General features: G+C 36.1%; 1 protein-coding gene across 10 annotated transcripts in view; it reads right to left on the bottom strand.

Moving 5' to 3' along the window:
- The window catches only part of SLC4A10 (solute carrier family 4 member 10), a 151024-nt gene that overhangs the window by 26258 nt on the left and 108229 nt on the right, over window positions 1–16537 (bottom strand). For all 10 annotated transcript variants that reach the window (XM_068195665.1, XM_068195659.1, XM_068195656.1 and 7 more), the window contains 7 exons: window positions 14390–14547; window positions 12527–12614; window positions 11894–12040; window positions 11259–11359; window positions 9692–9866; window positions 9373–9506; window positions 7953–8198 (listed from right to left, as the gene is read on the bottom strand). In XM_068195665.1, coding sequence (XP_068051766.1) covers window positions 7953–8198; window positions 9373–9506; window positions 9692–9866; window positions 11259–11359; window positions 11894–12040; window positions 12527–12614; window positions 14390–14547 — 1049 coding nt within the window. The remainder of the gene's footprint in view (window positions 1–7952; window positions 8199–9372; window positions 9507–9691; window positions 9867–11258; window positions 11360–11893; window positions 12041–12526; window positions 12615–14389; window positions 14548–16537) is intronic.

Here is a 16537-nt window from a genome sequence, read left to right as displayed (position 1 = left end):
TGTTTTAGGTTTTGGTTCGTAAGTCTCAATTTTGTTCATTAATTGGAGGCAGCCATCCTAACTTTGCTGCATGCAACATCTACAGCTTGTCCTGTTTTCAGAGAGCAGAGCTAGGGTCTGACAACAGCAGCTTCATGAAACCTCAGAAAACTAGCTGTGCTCTTTGTTCCACAAAAGGAAGAGTTATCACTATCCTTAATAGCACCAAAAAGACTGTCTGTATGATCCCTCTTTCTCTGGACTATGGGAAAGGGAATATTAGTTAGCAAACTAAAAACCTGTCACTTTTTATGTCAAGTTGGGGAATATTTTCCCCCTCCTTTTTAGATTAGCAATAAAACATAAATATCATGGCTGCTCAACAACTAATCAGGTAAAAACCACTTTCATCCTGACTGTAATTTTCTGTTAACTGCAAAACAAGAAACTTATTACATACATTTATTTGTTCAATTTAAATAAAGCCCAGTCTGGTCCTTCCAATCCTTACAATATCCACCTCTTACCCCTGATTCTTCAACTTGCTTCTTCACCATATTCTTCTCTTTACTCTGTCATGCATGCTCTGCTCCCCACACAGACTTTAATGTAGCATGGTGCCAGTCCAGCTTCAAAAAAGAGACTCAGACAGTGTTTTTGTGAGTAAATAAACCACACCTAAACAGTGCAGCTCCCTTTGAAAGCCCTGTGGCCATTCATCCCTTGGCAGTTGCCATTTTTCAGTAGCAGGTTTTCAAGACTAGGAGGCACTTACTATTGATGATTTTATAAAATTCAACAGGCACTGGTTTGGATCTCTTATTTTTCCAGCATTTACATATTGTAAGCTCCACTTATTTATACTAGATAAGGATATGACCTATAAAAGATGCAGCTGCAGCTTCTTCCTGATTAGTCAATATACCATTTCCCCTTCCTAGAAGGGAAAAATGCTTTTCTGGCTCACTTAAGATACTCTGAGAATGAGATTTGCTCAATATGAATATTTATAATACTTTAAAAACTGCAGGCAAGTATGACAAATAAGCTGCAAAATGGTCTTGTTTAAACAATATGTCTCACTGAATATCAGAGCATATATTTGGTAGTAGGAGTAGGAAGGTTTTCCCCTAGCACAGAGGATGCTCTGCGCGTGCTGAGCGCTGATCACATAACAGAGACAGAGGAAGATGAAGTATGAAAGGGAAGATAACATCACTAGGTTTGTTTTTAAAGTAAGGTATATGTGTAGGTATCCTTTACATTGCCTTTACAAAGCTGAAGTATATTAATAGCACTATGCTATGCATGTTTAGGCTTTCTCCAAATACACCATTTTCATGGGAATTATGGGCATTCACAGAATCCTTCTGTTTGCCTAACAACTTCTATGGGAAGAGGACAACAACAGTATCATAAAATGATATCTTCTCTGCTTTCTCATACCTACAATACCTGCATACAGTACCCTGGCATTTTATTTACCATATATTCCTTCTTGTGCCAACCTTCATATCAACTAAATCAAAGTCTCAGTGGAGAAAAGACTGGAGACAAAATAATTAATAGTGATGGAAAATGGACTTGTCAGTTAAGTTCTATTCTCAGTATCATGAAACTCTTTCACAGCACAGCTGTCATGGCAAGACAAGATTTTTTTCTTCATTTATTTATGAGATCTGCCATCCTGAATTATGACCACTGTTATGTGGCCCATCTCTGACTGTCACGAACATCAGTAGGCATCCACATATATTCTCTAAGGTTACAAGGCTGTATAGTTTCATTGGTTAAGTTCAGGAGGAAAATAGAAAAGCCTTTTAAAGCACCTAAACTATGCACTCAGCAGTACAATAGTTTCACAGGGAGAGAAACAAAGATAAATCTGAGAAGAGGAACTGATGTTAGCCTGAAGAAATCTCAAAGAATCAGGTTCTTTTGGATAGCACATCAGGAGGAGACTGGTGTTTTTTCAAGAGGAAAGTCTAGAAAACAGATTTATAATCATATTGTAGCTTTGTTAACCTCGAAGGTTGGGTTTTATTAGCTACCTGGTGCCGTATGCAGTCTGTGCATTTGCAGCAGCACTATGGTAGGTAACTGCCATACACAGAAGTTCCTGTGCTGGAAAGCAGTGCAACTCTGGGGGATATTGACAATTCATCTGAAAGCTTTCACTGTGAAATATTTCTAGGATATCACTTCACCCTGCTTCCAAAGTTAAGAGTGAATACACTTGAGGAGAAGAGGTCCAGTATAATGCTGGTACAGAAATAATTACTGCAATACATTGCAGTGCTACATGGTCAGCTTGAGTACCAACTGTGCAGGTGCAATGCATCAATACACATAAGGTACTGTAAGAAAAACACCCACAGATTTTATGTAAGCCTTCCTAGATTTTGAAGGCATTGTGTAGACCAGCTCTCAACTACAAACTGAATGCTGTGGAGAATTGTTTAACAAGGAGATCTATTTCCAAAGCAGAGGGGATGAGTAGTAGGAAAGAACAAAACAAGGTGGGCACTCTCTGGGTTCAAATGAAGAAGAAAGAGACAAACAATCAGCTGAGTTGGGCAGGCCCAGAGAAATCTTGGAAAAAAATAGAATAAAGAAAAAGAAAGCCTGGATTCCAAGGTTTGTCAAGAAGCAAAAGGGAACCAGCAGTTAAACTCAGTGATGGCACTTGCATGGTTCTGGGAAGAAGAGGGATAGTCTTAGGGAAGGACACTCAGTATATGGCACAGTTGCTTAACTGTAGGAAAAAAAAACTATTAAAAGGGAAACAGAAAATCTATATTCATATCTAACCTCAAAGAAATAATTACAGGAATTGAAATTCAATTACATGCCTGGGACCATAATGAGCAATACTGTGCTCATCATCACTGGCTCTTCTCATTCCACCTGCAGCTTAAGGGATACATGGTATAAACCAACCTAATTTGTATCCAATACTGATATATTTGGATTAATTTATATAGATAATGGAAGAGTTAAAACTTGCTTGTGCAAACAGTAGTATGTACAAAACTAATCTTCACGACGTCTTCTAGAAGCAATAGTTTCTATAGCCTGAAATGGTACTGAGATTGACATGATCTTGGCTCCCTAATTACATCAGAGTGGGATTTTCTACTCCTAATGCTTAAGTGCATGTCAATACTAAGACAGATTGCAATATGCATATTACTATGCCAAGAAATCACTTTAAAATTATTCAATGTAATCTGTTAATAATTGAGTAACTTCTGGTAAAGAATTATTAAAACAACATTAATTCATCACTTTGAAAAAAGAATTAATAAAAACCAAAAAGGTATATAAAATTTCTTTATATATCAAAAAGATATATAAAGATCCAAGCAACCTCACCCTGAGAAATAACTGAACTTCTGTATTCTAAGATAACTACCTTAAAATGCTTGTATTTTAAAGAATACTGGATTGCTTTCTAAATCACATTCCTTTCATCCACAATATTTATTCTGTTTTTCTTTTAAAAACAGGGAGGTTTATCTGCTCCAATATGAGGTTCTCTTTTCCTAGCAAATATAGCATTTTAATATACGCTTCAAAACTGATGTGCATCAGTGTTCCAGACAGGTTTCACTAACTGGAGATATATTTGCTACCAGGGTAGGAAAAAAACAGGAGGAGGAGAGTGCAGAAATAAGAGAGTTGCTATGCCAACCTACAAATGCTAATGGCATGACAAATACAAAAAGGTCACGTAAAAAAATGGAAAGAAAAGCTCTGATAAAGAAGTATTTGTATTTAATTTAATAAACAATGTAGCTATGCTATTCAAGTTCCATCAAAACAATACAGTTTAAAAATAAGAAAATACAGCACAGCACCACACTGAAAATCAGGTTGTCTTTGTCCTTCCTTTGATTTATCACTTAAATGCCTTATTCTTTATCATCCATATCAAAAATATGGTGTTTTAGGCAAAAGTTATATATAAATGCTAAATGGATTTGCCTGTAAGTAGATCACGTATTTAAATACAGAGTAAAAGATAAAATTTAAAACTGAGTAAAAAGTGCATAATGTCTAGTTTTACATTAATTAGATAATGCAAAAAGATATTTTTGTCATTTTGAGGTAGAATTCAGTAACAACCCCAAAACCTATCTTCTACTTAAAATGGTAAAAAGCTAGATGCAATTTTTAAGAAATCTTTTAGGAGGACTTTCAGTCAATTTTCAAATATTTGGGTGTGCTTGATTAAAAACTAAAAAAAAAAAAAAAAAATAAAAAATCCCAACTGTTCCAAATGTTCTTCCCCTAGTCTTCTAAGGTGTATTATGGCAGATATTAGTAATGACTCCTGTACTCTCAAATATAAGAGATACGTGCAGTTCAGTCTTTTACATCAAGTTCCTGCAACAGAGACTGTTTGTAACAGAATTCAAGGCCACCAAAAATACAGAATGGGTTGTCTTTCTTGAAATATGGTTTCAATCTGGTTGAATCACAAACCATTTAAAATTACTGTTTTCTTTGTCTTTCTAGTACTCCAAAGAGAGCATTAACAGAATGCCCATGACTTTTCCTGGGTCAAATTCATGTCTTCACCAGAGCAAAGGAACAATACTGGCATGTGGACAGACTACCTGTGGACATCAGAGCATCCTCAGAAAGCCCATGGCAGAAAAGCGGACAGCTGGGCCACAGCATACACTAAAAATTTCAAATATATTCAGTGTTCTGATCAGTTTATCATCAACTTTTTGAGTGGGCAACAGAAAACACAGAAATTTTACAGTGTAACCCAAGTTTTCTAGCATAGAATTGCAGATCCAAGATAAAGTTTTACATAAGCTTTGGCTGAGCATTCAAAGAGAAATTAGTTGCTCAACTTTTTGAAGATCACCCATGGCTAATTAAAGACCTGCCAAGGCTTTACTAACAATTAAAAACTTGTCTTTAAAATCCCCAAAGAGGAAAATGCAAACAGCTGTTTTAATTAGCAAAACAGCAGATACTAATTAGCTTCTGTAACAGAGTATGCTGGTCCTTTAAGGACAGGACCAGTTTTAGCCCAAGTTTGTTACACATTTAAACTACAAGTAGAAGGATTGGAATCAGATGCTGTAGGAAAAGCTAATTCCTTGCAAAATCAGTATTTCCTAACTTCAAGTACACAAAAGAGAGATTTTTCTTTTGATTAAACTTTCATGCTTATCCATCTTTTAGTTTCTTATCTTTCCAGAACTGAGTCCAGAACTTGTCCAGAACAAGTTGAAATGTCTTGTGAAGATCCCATGGGGATGAAAATTGTGACATCTCACCTTCTGGGCAAAAGGCCACTGTACCTAGACAGAGTAACACTAATATGTGCACATTTGCACAGCAAGCCCTCGGAGTTCAGGTTGCATCAAGTCTGCTGTGAAATCTGATTTGGGCACCTGGTGCAGAGTTGTTACAACTGACCACATCTTTCAATTCTCCCAATCTTTGGGACTGGTTCTGAATAACTAAGAAATCTCAGATGAAAGAGAAAGGAATGGAGAGAACAAGAGAGGCTGGAATTAGCCTTTTGATATGTTCAGAGCACAGATCCTTGAATAGCAGCAGATATGCTCTTACAAGATAATCAACATGCATTGATTGTCAGTACACTGCCATTTCAAAAAATCTATTTCAAAGCTAAAAAAAATGTAAGTCCCATCCCAGAAGACCTATATGTCTACAGCTAGGCATTTTGCTATTAGTGGGGTCAGTTGCTACAGGCATGACTGATAATAAACAGGAACATGCTGCAACTAGAAGATATACTTTATAAGTGCCAAATGTGAGATTTAATATAAGAGTTTAAAAGCAAGCTATTTGTACTGTCTAAACAGGGTGAAAGAATAACTGAAAATATAGATATGAAATAATAAACTCAACTACAAAAGTAGTATATCAAGTAAGTTTGATATCAGTGATATAAAATAATTCTGATATATGTGTTTGAAAACACCAGGCAGTGGTGAAATCTTTCTTCCAAACATCTGGAAGACACTTATCTTTCAGGAGTTGTGTTTGAAAAAGCTGAAACTGTTGTGCTGTTCCAACTCTGTAGGCCAGGACAGGTCAATAGGTGGAACTGGAGCATGACAAAGGCTGCTCTTTCACCATTCTGCGTGTTCTGCACATTTTACATTCATTGCTCAGTTACCAAGAGCAGGCAGCATTAAAACAGCACCCTTCACAACCCACTCTGGGATTCTGGTTATTGAATGGTGTTCTAACTAAAACCAACAACATTTATTGATTAACACAAGGACTATAATGAGAAAACATTTTGACAAAATATAGACATAACTATGACTGTACCCCTACAAGCAGGACTGTTAAACTCATTTCTCTGAAATCTCTAGCAATATTAAGGGATTCAGCTAACCATGAATACAGTTACCCAGGAACCCATGTTTCTACTTGTGTTCATGCTCTCCATGACGTATTTTAATATCTCAGCTTCACCTGGTAAATGTCTTCTAAATAATTTTTTGTCTTTGTATATCATTTCAACATCTGATTTTCAAAATGATAGGAGGACATTATGTTTTCTTTCCCTTTGAGACAACTACTTTGCAGTGGTAAAGGAAAAGAAAAAATCTGCTAAGACTCTGCTATATGAAGATCTTCAGAGTAAAATACCTACTTCCTAGAAGGTGAGTAAAGTTATATAAAAGGATATGACCTCAATTGCATGCATGGTCTTGATGTCTGTTGCTTTCTCTTCAAATTAATGTTCCTTTGTCTACTGATTAAACTATTAGAGAGGAGCAATAATATTTTCAGCATGTTGGGAGTATGTCACGGCAGAACTATAGTTTCTCTAACTTGTTCTGTGTATTAAGGTTATAAAATCCTCAGATTCAGGATTTGCTAACTATTTTTCTAGTGATAATATACACAAAGCTCAAATGTTTTCTTTGTTGCTGTGTTCTGTTTTTCCCAGCTTAAAATGCAAATGAGACATTTGGTTGAGACACTCCTGTTTTTCCAGTGAACAGAAGATGTGACACTGTTCAAGCACAGTTGCTTTAGGGCCCCACCCAGCTCATGCAGAGGGTTCAAATAGGTTCAGTGAAATGATAAAGACATTTCTGGAGAGGGATTTTCATTGAAAATGCTTTTTGCATTTTATTTACTGATGTGACCAAGCTTAACTGGCCTCAGGGCAGACTAGGATCTTGTCCTTTACTAGAACATTTTTATGCTCATATCACAGAAACAGGTCTATGAGGGTTTATTCTCAATGAAACACTATTGATAAAAGCAATTCACTTTTTTATTCCCCAAGTAGATTTGTACCTGTTTAAACTTCACAATAAAGTAAAGCTGTTTAAATGGAGCTAAATTAAAAATCTTTGTATTAAAAACAAATTGATTATGAGCTACTGAGATGCATCTAACAATTCCAAATCCACTTCAGCTCTTATAAATTAAGCTTGGACCTAAATGCCAGAGACTTAAAAATAAAGGAGGTACCTCAACTTACAACCTTTTAGAAAGGTGAATATTTCAATTTGGGAAAAACACAAAACAAAACAAGATAAATAAGATATACAAGCATTACCTGAATATCCTGTTGCCATTTAAAGATTATAAATCATAAGTATAATGTTACAGGAAGAGACCATTAATTGAGTCTCATTAAATAGAAATTAATAGAGACCTAAAACCAAGGTCCCTTTAAATCCTATTTTTAATTCTAGGATTTCCATGTAATTATGTTGAAGCCTTTCCAAACCTCAAATATATTGGAGGAAATATATTTTTTACTTATCTTAAGTAAATGTGTCCTTCTTGAACACATCTCCCTAGTAATTACTACTTCCATAAGATAGCATAATGACTGAGTAGCTTCCACCTGCTACAACTACTGCAAACTTTTCCTGCTGTGCTCCTTGCAGAGAAAACAACCTATGGAAAAAACACTCTAACAGTTTAACAGAAGAAATCTTACTTACGAGTACTTTGTCAGCAGCTCCAAATTATTATGCATGTTGATTGGATACGTCTCACTGAGATGAAACAGCTTCTCTAAGGCCTCATAAATGAAAATGATGCAGATAAGAGAAGCAAAGGCTTCTTCAGTAAACCGGGTAATGTAGCAGACAAGGGAGCTTGCATCAGTTGCAACGAGGATGATGCACAGGATTGCAGTCCACAGCCCAATGCTGGCTCTCAGAGAAAGGTATGACAACCCATACTCTCTAAAAGGAAGGGGAAAAAAAACAACTCACTTAACCTTTTGTCCAGCCACAGTAAGTGGAGACAAGGCAGTTCCAAAATTTCCTTTTTGGGGACAGTCTGAATCAGGAATTATATACTTAATGTGAACAGAAGATCCTATCAAGTCACCTCCTGACCAGAGCTCTTCCCCCAATTAACAGGACACAAAGAGCTCTATCTCTATTAAAGTAATCACATGAGCAGCTTTGAGAATAGGAACACACAAAGTGTATAAGGTCCACTCACTCTTTATTCCTTATCCTGCTTTGTGAACAGCCAACACCTGTCAATTTCTTTTTAAGCTGTGAAAGAGTAGCTATAACAACTTTCATCAAAATTCTGTAAGCTTAGTGCATATGATAATAGAGCTCAAACACACCGTGTGACATTATCACAGCAAACTGAAAGGTCTGTCTGAAGGTGCGAGAAAATTTGAGTGCTAAGCAGGGTTTCCTACTCTGTGTTGTGCAGGAGATCCTGGTACAGAAGTCTCTGTCACAGCAGTGAGGCAGAAAAGCAGACTGCATAGCAGAGAAGCATGATGGCTTCCAAATGGAGACATAATTTTTACCCACACTGTGGCAGAGACATGTCAAGTACAGCACAGTAGCCTAAATGTGGCTCTTGTGGCATGACACTTCACCCTATTTCTGTCCAGGTGGTGGAATGGCATGGTCTGTGTTAGTGACTATTGAAACAGGGTACCACTTCTGCAAGTGGTACAACTTTCTTGATGAGTACACTTGGTACTCACCAAGAAAGAACTGCATGCACTTTCTTGGTGAGAGGCAACACTTTTCAAGTTAGGGATGAGATAAACCACTGCCTTAAACATATTGTCTCAGAGTAGAGAATGATAAAATTAAAAAAAAAAAAAATCCCCACAAACATCCTCAAGCTGTCATTCCCTTCAAAACAGCAGAGGGAAGTGGGAAGAAAAGAAAGAAGGAGAGTTTAAAAGCAACAAAAGCCCAAAATTTAAGAAAATGCACCTTTCTGCGTTATGAATTCATGCCTAGTTTTTAGATTCTGCAACATGATAAAGGCAACAATTTATCTTGTAGTGCATTGCTTAGGATTTCAATTTTGGGATAGGTGTGTCTACTTTTACCTAGCAACAAATGAAGGATGAGGAATACCATGATCTTCACTTACTTGCAAAATTTGAATAAGATCTTCTCAAACACTAAAACTGGTCCTGTGCTGCCAAGTATAGTGAGAGGCTGTCCACCAAAAAGAGAGTAGGCAATCCCAGTCATGGATGCTCCAAACAGCGATTCTATTGCACTCTGAATGTGATACAGAGAGAAGTGTCCATAAATTTTCAAACAGGTTCTTTTTGCAATGTCTTAGTCTGTAGCCTTCTAAACATTGAAACACCAATATATAAAGGTGGTTCATGCAACAGTAAGGAAATACTAACCACAAAACTAGGAATGTAAGTTTGTTTTAAAAGTACAGATTTAACACATACTATACGACCTTCAGTTGCTTCTCCCAGTAGACCACCAAATGTGATGACAGGAGACATGCAAGCACAGTAGAGAAACAAAAATGATGCCAGACACTGCAGACTGAGAGCATCCCTGAAGTCACTCCAGAAGAAGGGAGCTTTTCTTTTGATATCTAAAATTAATCCTCCAAAAAATCTAAAGAAAAAATAGAAGAGCTCAAATTAATTAAGGTGGCACACAAAACTTTCTTCTACAGTATTGCTTCAACCACACTGCAGAGAAGCTACTGTTCCTTGATCAAATGATACATACTCTTATGTTTCACCCTTCATAAAAAGATAAGTTTATAGGAAACCTGTCTTTGTAACTTCAACCAGGAAATTATTGTGGTTTTAAAACGAACTAATTTCCATGTCTCTTTTATAAATTCTTCAACTAATCATTCAAACACCAATGTTCTGAACAGTTGCTTGCCCCCATGCACTAAATCAAACTGCTTATTATATGAAATAATTGTTTACATTTGTTTAATCAGAGAGTGCCTATTTGCCCACGCATTCATATATAGAGCTTAACATTCTTTATTTTGAGAACCTGTTCCTAAATACACTTGATGATAGAAATGAATATACGCTACCATTTTTCAAGGATGAGAACTGTCATCTTTTGTCATTCACACTGTGTCAAGTATAATCAAATATTTAGGAACAGACGGTCCCTTGCAAAATACCATACAGCTAAAGTAAATAACCCCACAATGCTCTTTTCCTCACAGGCACACAATGTATCAGATGCTGCTGAGTTAAAGAAGGTGTAGTGCTACTACCTCCTAAATATTAAAACAATCCTTCAAGCTGTCAATTAGCAGATTCTCTGGTGAGAGAACAATTTCCAGCCAGACTGGCCATCACCTCCCCTGCCCCAGTGTATACCAGCACTGCAGCTGAATCTTTAGCTTCATGCTAAAGATAGGAACAATATTTAAATATCAGGAGGCAGCAAAGTAAAAGAAACATCTATTGTCCAACTACACTGCACTAAAGCAGCCACTGAAACTGATGCACTTATGCCACACTGTATTAGATGAGAGAAAACAAGTATTCCTTGGGGAAAATCCTTCATTCTGTATATTGCAGCCACTAGGGTAACCACAGCCTCATGTACCAGGACATATCATGGCTTACTGTGGTAAAAAAGAAATGCTAGAGCTGCACAACCCAGAAACTTCAACTACAAGACAGCTGTAAGCATTCATAATATGTGGCACAACACTATACCAAGTTCTCCTTCATCCTATACAAAACCAAGAAACATTAATCAAGTTTAAGAAAGGTCTGGCCTTGTAAATATTAGAGAAAGGAGCTTGCAATAAATACAATGAGAAAACTCAAACCCTCTTGCCCTCTCCTGCTCTCTGCAAACGAGCATGTGTTGTCTTCCTCAGCTACATGTCACATGCAAATCAGAAAGAAAGAAAGAAATCATGCACCAAGACATTTCTGAAAGACAATCAGACCTTTGTGATTCCTTTTGAACGTCATTATGAACACTTAGAATATGAAAGATTTTGAATATGTTTTCACTAACTTTCCAGTGCGTTGCAGTTCTGGTCCAGAGTGTCCCCCAGGATGTTCTGCTTCCCCATGGGCTGCAGTTCCATTTGGCACTCCTGGGATCTTACGCTTCTCCTACCAGAATGAAAAGACATTTCTTGTGGGTTTTAGTACCGAAACAGACTCTGAAAGTTAAAAGCTTAAACATAAAAATTTCATTTTAAAATTTATCAACATAACCTCCTCATAAGCTGTAAAGGAGTTCTATTACCAGTTAATACTAAAAAGAATTGTGTTTCTGTGAAATTTAAAGAATTGATCACGAAAAATCTTGTGTCAGAAAACATTTTAAAGAGTAACAAGCCTTGATCAATTCTTGCAATAAGCTTAGGACAAAAGCAAAACATGGCTATTTGGAATAATCAAGGATGCTTAAGACCACTTATCCCTGAATCTAGTATCTTTAGATAGAACTGCCTGTATTTACTCAGGAGAGAACTAGTATTGAACTAAACCAAATGTCATCACTATACTGTATGCTTGCAAGTCAAGGGTTCTTCTAGAGAAAATTAACTTAAAATAAAAAGAGCGTGCAAAACATAGTGACTCTGCTAAATGCTAAATTAATGAGACTTAAATCTACATGTCTGAATTTTACACTGTACAAACCTGAGAGGGAACATTTTTAGGTGGTTCTATTCGAATTGTTGGGTCCCACTCTCCAGGAGGGAGAACAGTAACCTGATCAAGAAACTCATCAATTCCAGACACCAAGTCATTGCGGTCCTTTGCTTTGTAAGCAACATCATGGAATACCTGTGAAAAATTAAGAAGTCTGTGTGGGAGGAAAGAGAGATGGAAAAAGGAGCTCTCTCTAAAATAATGGCCCCACTTCTCTGAAATAGAGCACACTTTGTAAAGTTCCCACTGAGCAAACAATCTCAGCTTCAACTGAAAATAGCTTCGGGTATATAGTTCTCATAGAAATTCCAGCTGCTACAGAAAAATGTCCTTATGGCTGCTGAATATTCTAGAGATTTTGCAGTTTAAACAAAATTAAATCCACTGGAGAGCAACTGTGTAAAATGGAACCTTATTGGTGAAGACATCTTCGCTTATGAATATTGTTTCTCATTTTGTTATCCCCTTACAGCAGCATAATCTGGGCTGTCACAGGCTCATGAAATGAGCTAGAATGCTCGTTGTCATCACCAGAATGATTAGCCACATCTCATCTGAAGAATTGGAGATTCCCTATTACACCGCTTCAGTTAGCCAAAACTGAACCATGAATAAAAATACCTCATCTGTCATTAGTGTTGCAATTGATCTTCCAATCTCATGGTATTGTTGGCCTTTACCCAGTGGTCCAAGAAGAATAAACAAAAATCTGCAAATTAAAAGTAGATTTGATAAACTGTAAAGCATAAATGGTTGAAACCAATATAATTATTACAGAAATATTTATCTAAAATGTGCACTAGAAGAATCTCTCAGATAAACACTATATATAATCTCCTTCAAGATCCTCACTCATGCATTTAAACATGAAGCTTTGCTTAGAAAAAGAATGTGAAAATAGCTTCCAAAAATATATCACAAGCTTAACAGTCAGTCTTGATTGAGGCTACCAAAACCTCCTTACATAACAAACCTTAACTTACATAATAAATGTATGCAATTGTAATCTATGCACAGAACACATTAATTTATTTAATTATGTTAATTCAACAAAATGGTTACATAAATTATTGCAATATTGGAGAAGTTAAATTAACCCAAATAAAAATAATTTTTAAATCATTTTTACTCCTGTCCTCTGGACAGTCTCTACTTGAGGCTGTAGGCAAGTAAAGTTCTATAAAAGGCAGAGGATTTGTTCAAATGAAATAACTAAAATTCTCAGTTTTGCTAAAATGCAAAAGACAATATTTTGATGTGTATTACTGGGGTTTTTTTACATACAAATTTTTGCAGAAACATTTAATTGTCCTAATTTGTAGCTATTTTTATTTTGACCAAAAATGAAGAAATCTGTTGTTTTCCTTTTGGTGTTTTTTTTTCTTGTGGGAATCTGGGGGAGATTAAAATGAAAAGCTTTTTCCAAAGCCAATTCACTCCCTCAGTGTTTCTTATACACATGCAAAAACAAGAAAACATCAAAAAAGTAATATCCAAAGTAACTACAAAGTACAGCTCAAAGAAAATGTTTATCTGGTTGGAAGCAAGGATCTGAGTCTCAGCATTGCATTTCATAGCGTAACATGAGTGTCTTATGTGAGTGTCCTGAGTATCACAAACTGGAATACATTACTGCCTACTGTTGGAATTCTACTTTCACAGAAACTAAAAAAGGGGAAAGAAAGAATATGTGTACAAACATAAGCACAAATTACTTAAAAAAAAAGGGGAGATTCTGCAATAATAGTTCAGTCAGTGAACACAGATATGGGAGAATCACTTTGGAGTTTTGATCTGAATTAACCTCAGCAGGACACAATGTAACCACAGATCTATCCCAATGCCTTCTATTTTAACACAAAGTTTATTTTGGACTTTTTTTTTAAATTCCTCATTATTTATTTTAGAATCAAAGTACTCAATCAGAAGAAGTTTCAACTTGGAAAAAATTAATCTAAAACAAATTTATGGTTAAAAGTCACATTCCGTACCATGCAAAGTAAATTGTTGAAGGAGTAAAAAATTTTGAAGAACATATTCACAGCATGTTCTCCATCCATTCACTCACTATCCCTAGTCAACCAAATCACATGCTGCTTTTTTCCTTTTCTCAACTCCATCTTCATTTTTTTTTAGTTCTGTACATAATTATGCAGTATCACACAAGTAGTTTCAGTTCCAGATGAACTATTCTACAAAGCTGAATATTTCACCTTAGTGAAATATTTCATCTGAAGTAATACCAGTTTGTATAGGATAAACTGTGTGTTATAACCTACATTTCTACATCTGTGAAGTACTCCAAACTAGCACATGTCTGAATATACCCACACATCATTTACAGCATGAGTGGAAGGCTGAGAGGTGTCTTTGTTAAAGATCAAACCAAATTCCTCACTCAATAAATGGCAAAGCCGAGGGTCACATCAGCCTGTCCCCACAAGGTACTCAGGAAAACACAAAGCAAAATCAGCCCAACTGTACCTGGTTGGAATTGGAACTTCAGCCAGTCCTGTAAGCAGCACTGCAGGAGACAACCTAACAAAAGCCACAACGGCACGGTCTAGGAACTCGAGTTCACCAACTAAGATGTTTGATGCTTCAGCTCCAGGTGGTATCTTTTTCATGAAGTGTAGGTCAACCTGGGAAAAGTATATTAAATTACAACCTAAAAGTTACTCACAGGGATTTTTCCCCCTGCTTTGTTGAGAGACTTGCTAATTGCTGCACTAGAACTTTGGCTATTTCAGTTATGCAGTTCCCCTGTTCTTGTCTGTTGAATAGTTTTCTTTTAGTAAAAATGTTTCTCTACACGAAACTAGACATTAATTATTTGACTGAAAAACAGTCAAAAAACAGTTTTCTTGGAAACAAAGCAGTGCCAAATTAATTTATAAAGACAACAAATCAAACTCAAAATATTTTTAAGAATATAGGATTAATTTCCTAGTAATGCTTTTTATCTATACTCATAAAAACAATCATAACAGTAGAAGAAATTAAGACAGCTTACTTTTCCATAATTAAGAATTCTGGAAATCAGTAATTTGTAGTTCATAGTTGTGTTATTATCTCACTGAGAAGAACACTACATTCCACTACACACAATTTTCCTTTTTCTACTCTGAGAGACATTTTTGTTTTCAGATTTAACAGAAGAGAGTTGCCCTTCTGCTGAAAGTAACAGAAAATAAGCTATCATGAGCATTGACAGTCTCAAGAGCAAATGAAAAGAACAAAGCAGAAGAAAAACTTTGGAATTTTAGACAGCGATGTTGACTTTTGCAGGATGAGAGAAAAGCAGAGACAGAGCTTCATCATGACATTGCTATTATAGACTCAAAGTATTTGTGTAGGATTGTATGACTCTAGGCTTTACTCTGTAACAAAGACTGACATGGAGTAATAAAGTATATAATGTATGTCTGATTTAATTATGCAACAGTATTGTCTACATTTCAAAATGCATGAATTTTGTCATTTGCTTTCCTTTTATTAATCTAAACACAACAACAGCAACCAAATCCAATATAAACTGTTAAAGTGGACCATTTTAATGTCTATCTTACAGCCATCTGTCAGTACTAGTTTGCATAGTTTTTGGTAATATTTAGAAAATTGTTTTCTTGCAAATGGCTCTGGCACTAAATCAGAATTCAGATATAACACAGTTGCCTGTGTAATGAAATCTTGGTTTGCTGAGATCACAAAGAGATATCTAATGCTTCCCTAAGCTACAAAGATGACTAAACACCTCACAAAGTTAAACAAGAACCAGATCAACCTGGAAGGTTGGAGACCAAGTACTTTTCAAGGTAAATTGAAAAGTGAGGTAAATTCTATTCCCCACACAAATCACAAAATAACTCTTTAGGATTAAATACATAACTAAGGTTAACTCTGCACCTAATTTTGGTGTCAGAGGTTATTTATAATTGAGAGGATGCAAGCAGTCTTTCAAGCATGTACAAATCTACATTCTGTGCTGAGTTTACCTTGTGAATGGATGGATTTAACATTTAATAATTAATGTCCCATATACAATATGCTACAGTTGTGACATTGAGGTCCTCTAACATACAGATCACAAAATTCAAATTTGAAATAAACATTCTGTCTCCTGTCTACAAGAAAGTATTTCCAGATATTTCCTGTACTATTTATCAGCTTGGGATTCTAATACTGTCTAATATTGTTTAGGTAGTGAAGAGAACCACATTAAAAGGAAAGTAGCTGGCAGAGGAGCAAACTGAGCAAGCACACCCAAACCCCAAAGGCACTGCTTTCACTGCATAATGAGAGTGGAAGTACTCCTGGAGTGAATTTATGGCAGTGCAGAAGCTACATATTTCAAATGTTTTATCTAACCTATCCATTATACACCTCTTATCCCAGGTCTTCAGCTGGAGAGACCGTATGGGCATGTTAATTTGCACCCTAACCTGAGTCACATTCCTGACCTGACCCTAATAGTCCAGGCAAGCTTCAATTAAATATAAAACTGAATAACTAATGCAGAGACCGTGTGCCTTCAGGGCAGCTTAAAGACTGAAGAGTGGTGGACATCTAACCTGAAACCAAACATAACTGACATAAAGACAAACTAAATACCCAACATCCCTTCTTAGTAAA

Source organism: Anomalospiza imberbis, chromosome 7 (genome assembly GCF_031753505.1).
Source record: "Anomalospiza imberbis isolate Cuckoo-Finch-1a 21T00152 chromosome 7, ASM3175350v1, whole genome shotgun sequence".
Classification (NCBI taxonomy): Eukaryota; Metazoa; Chordata; class Aves; order Passeriformes; family Viduidae; genus Anomalospiza; species Anomalospiza imberbis.
The sequence above is the reverse complement of the archived record's forward strand: the minus strand, read 5'-3'. Positions and strand labels throughout refer to the sequence as shown.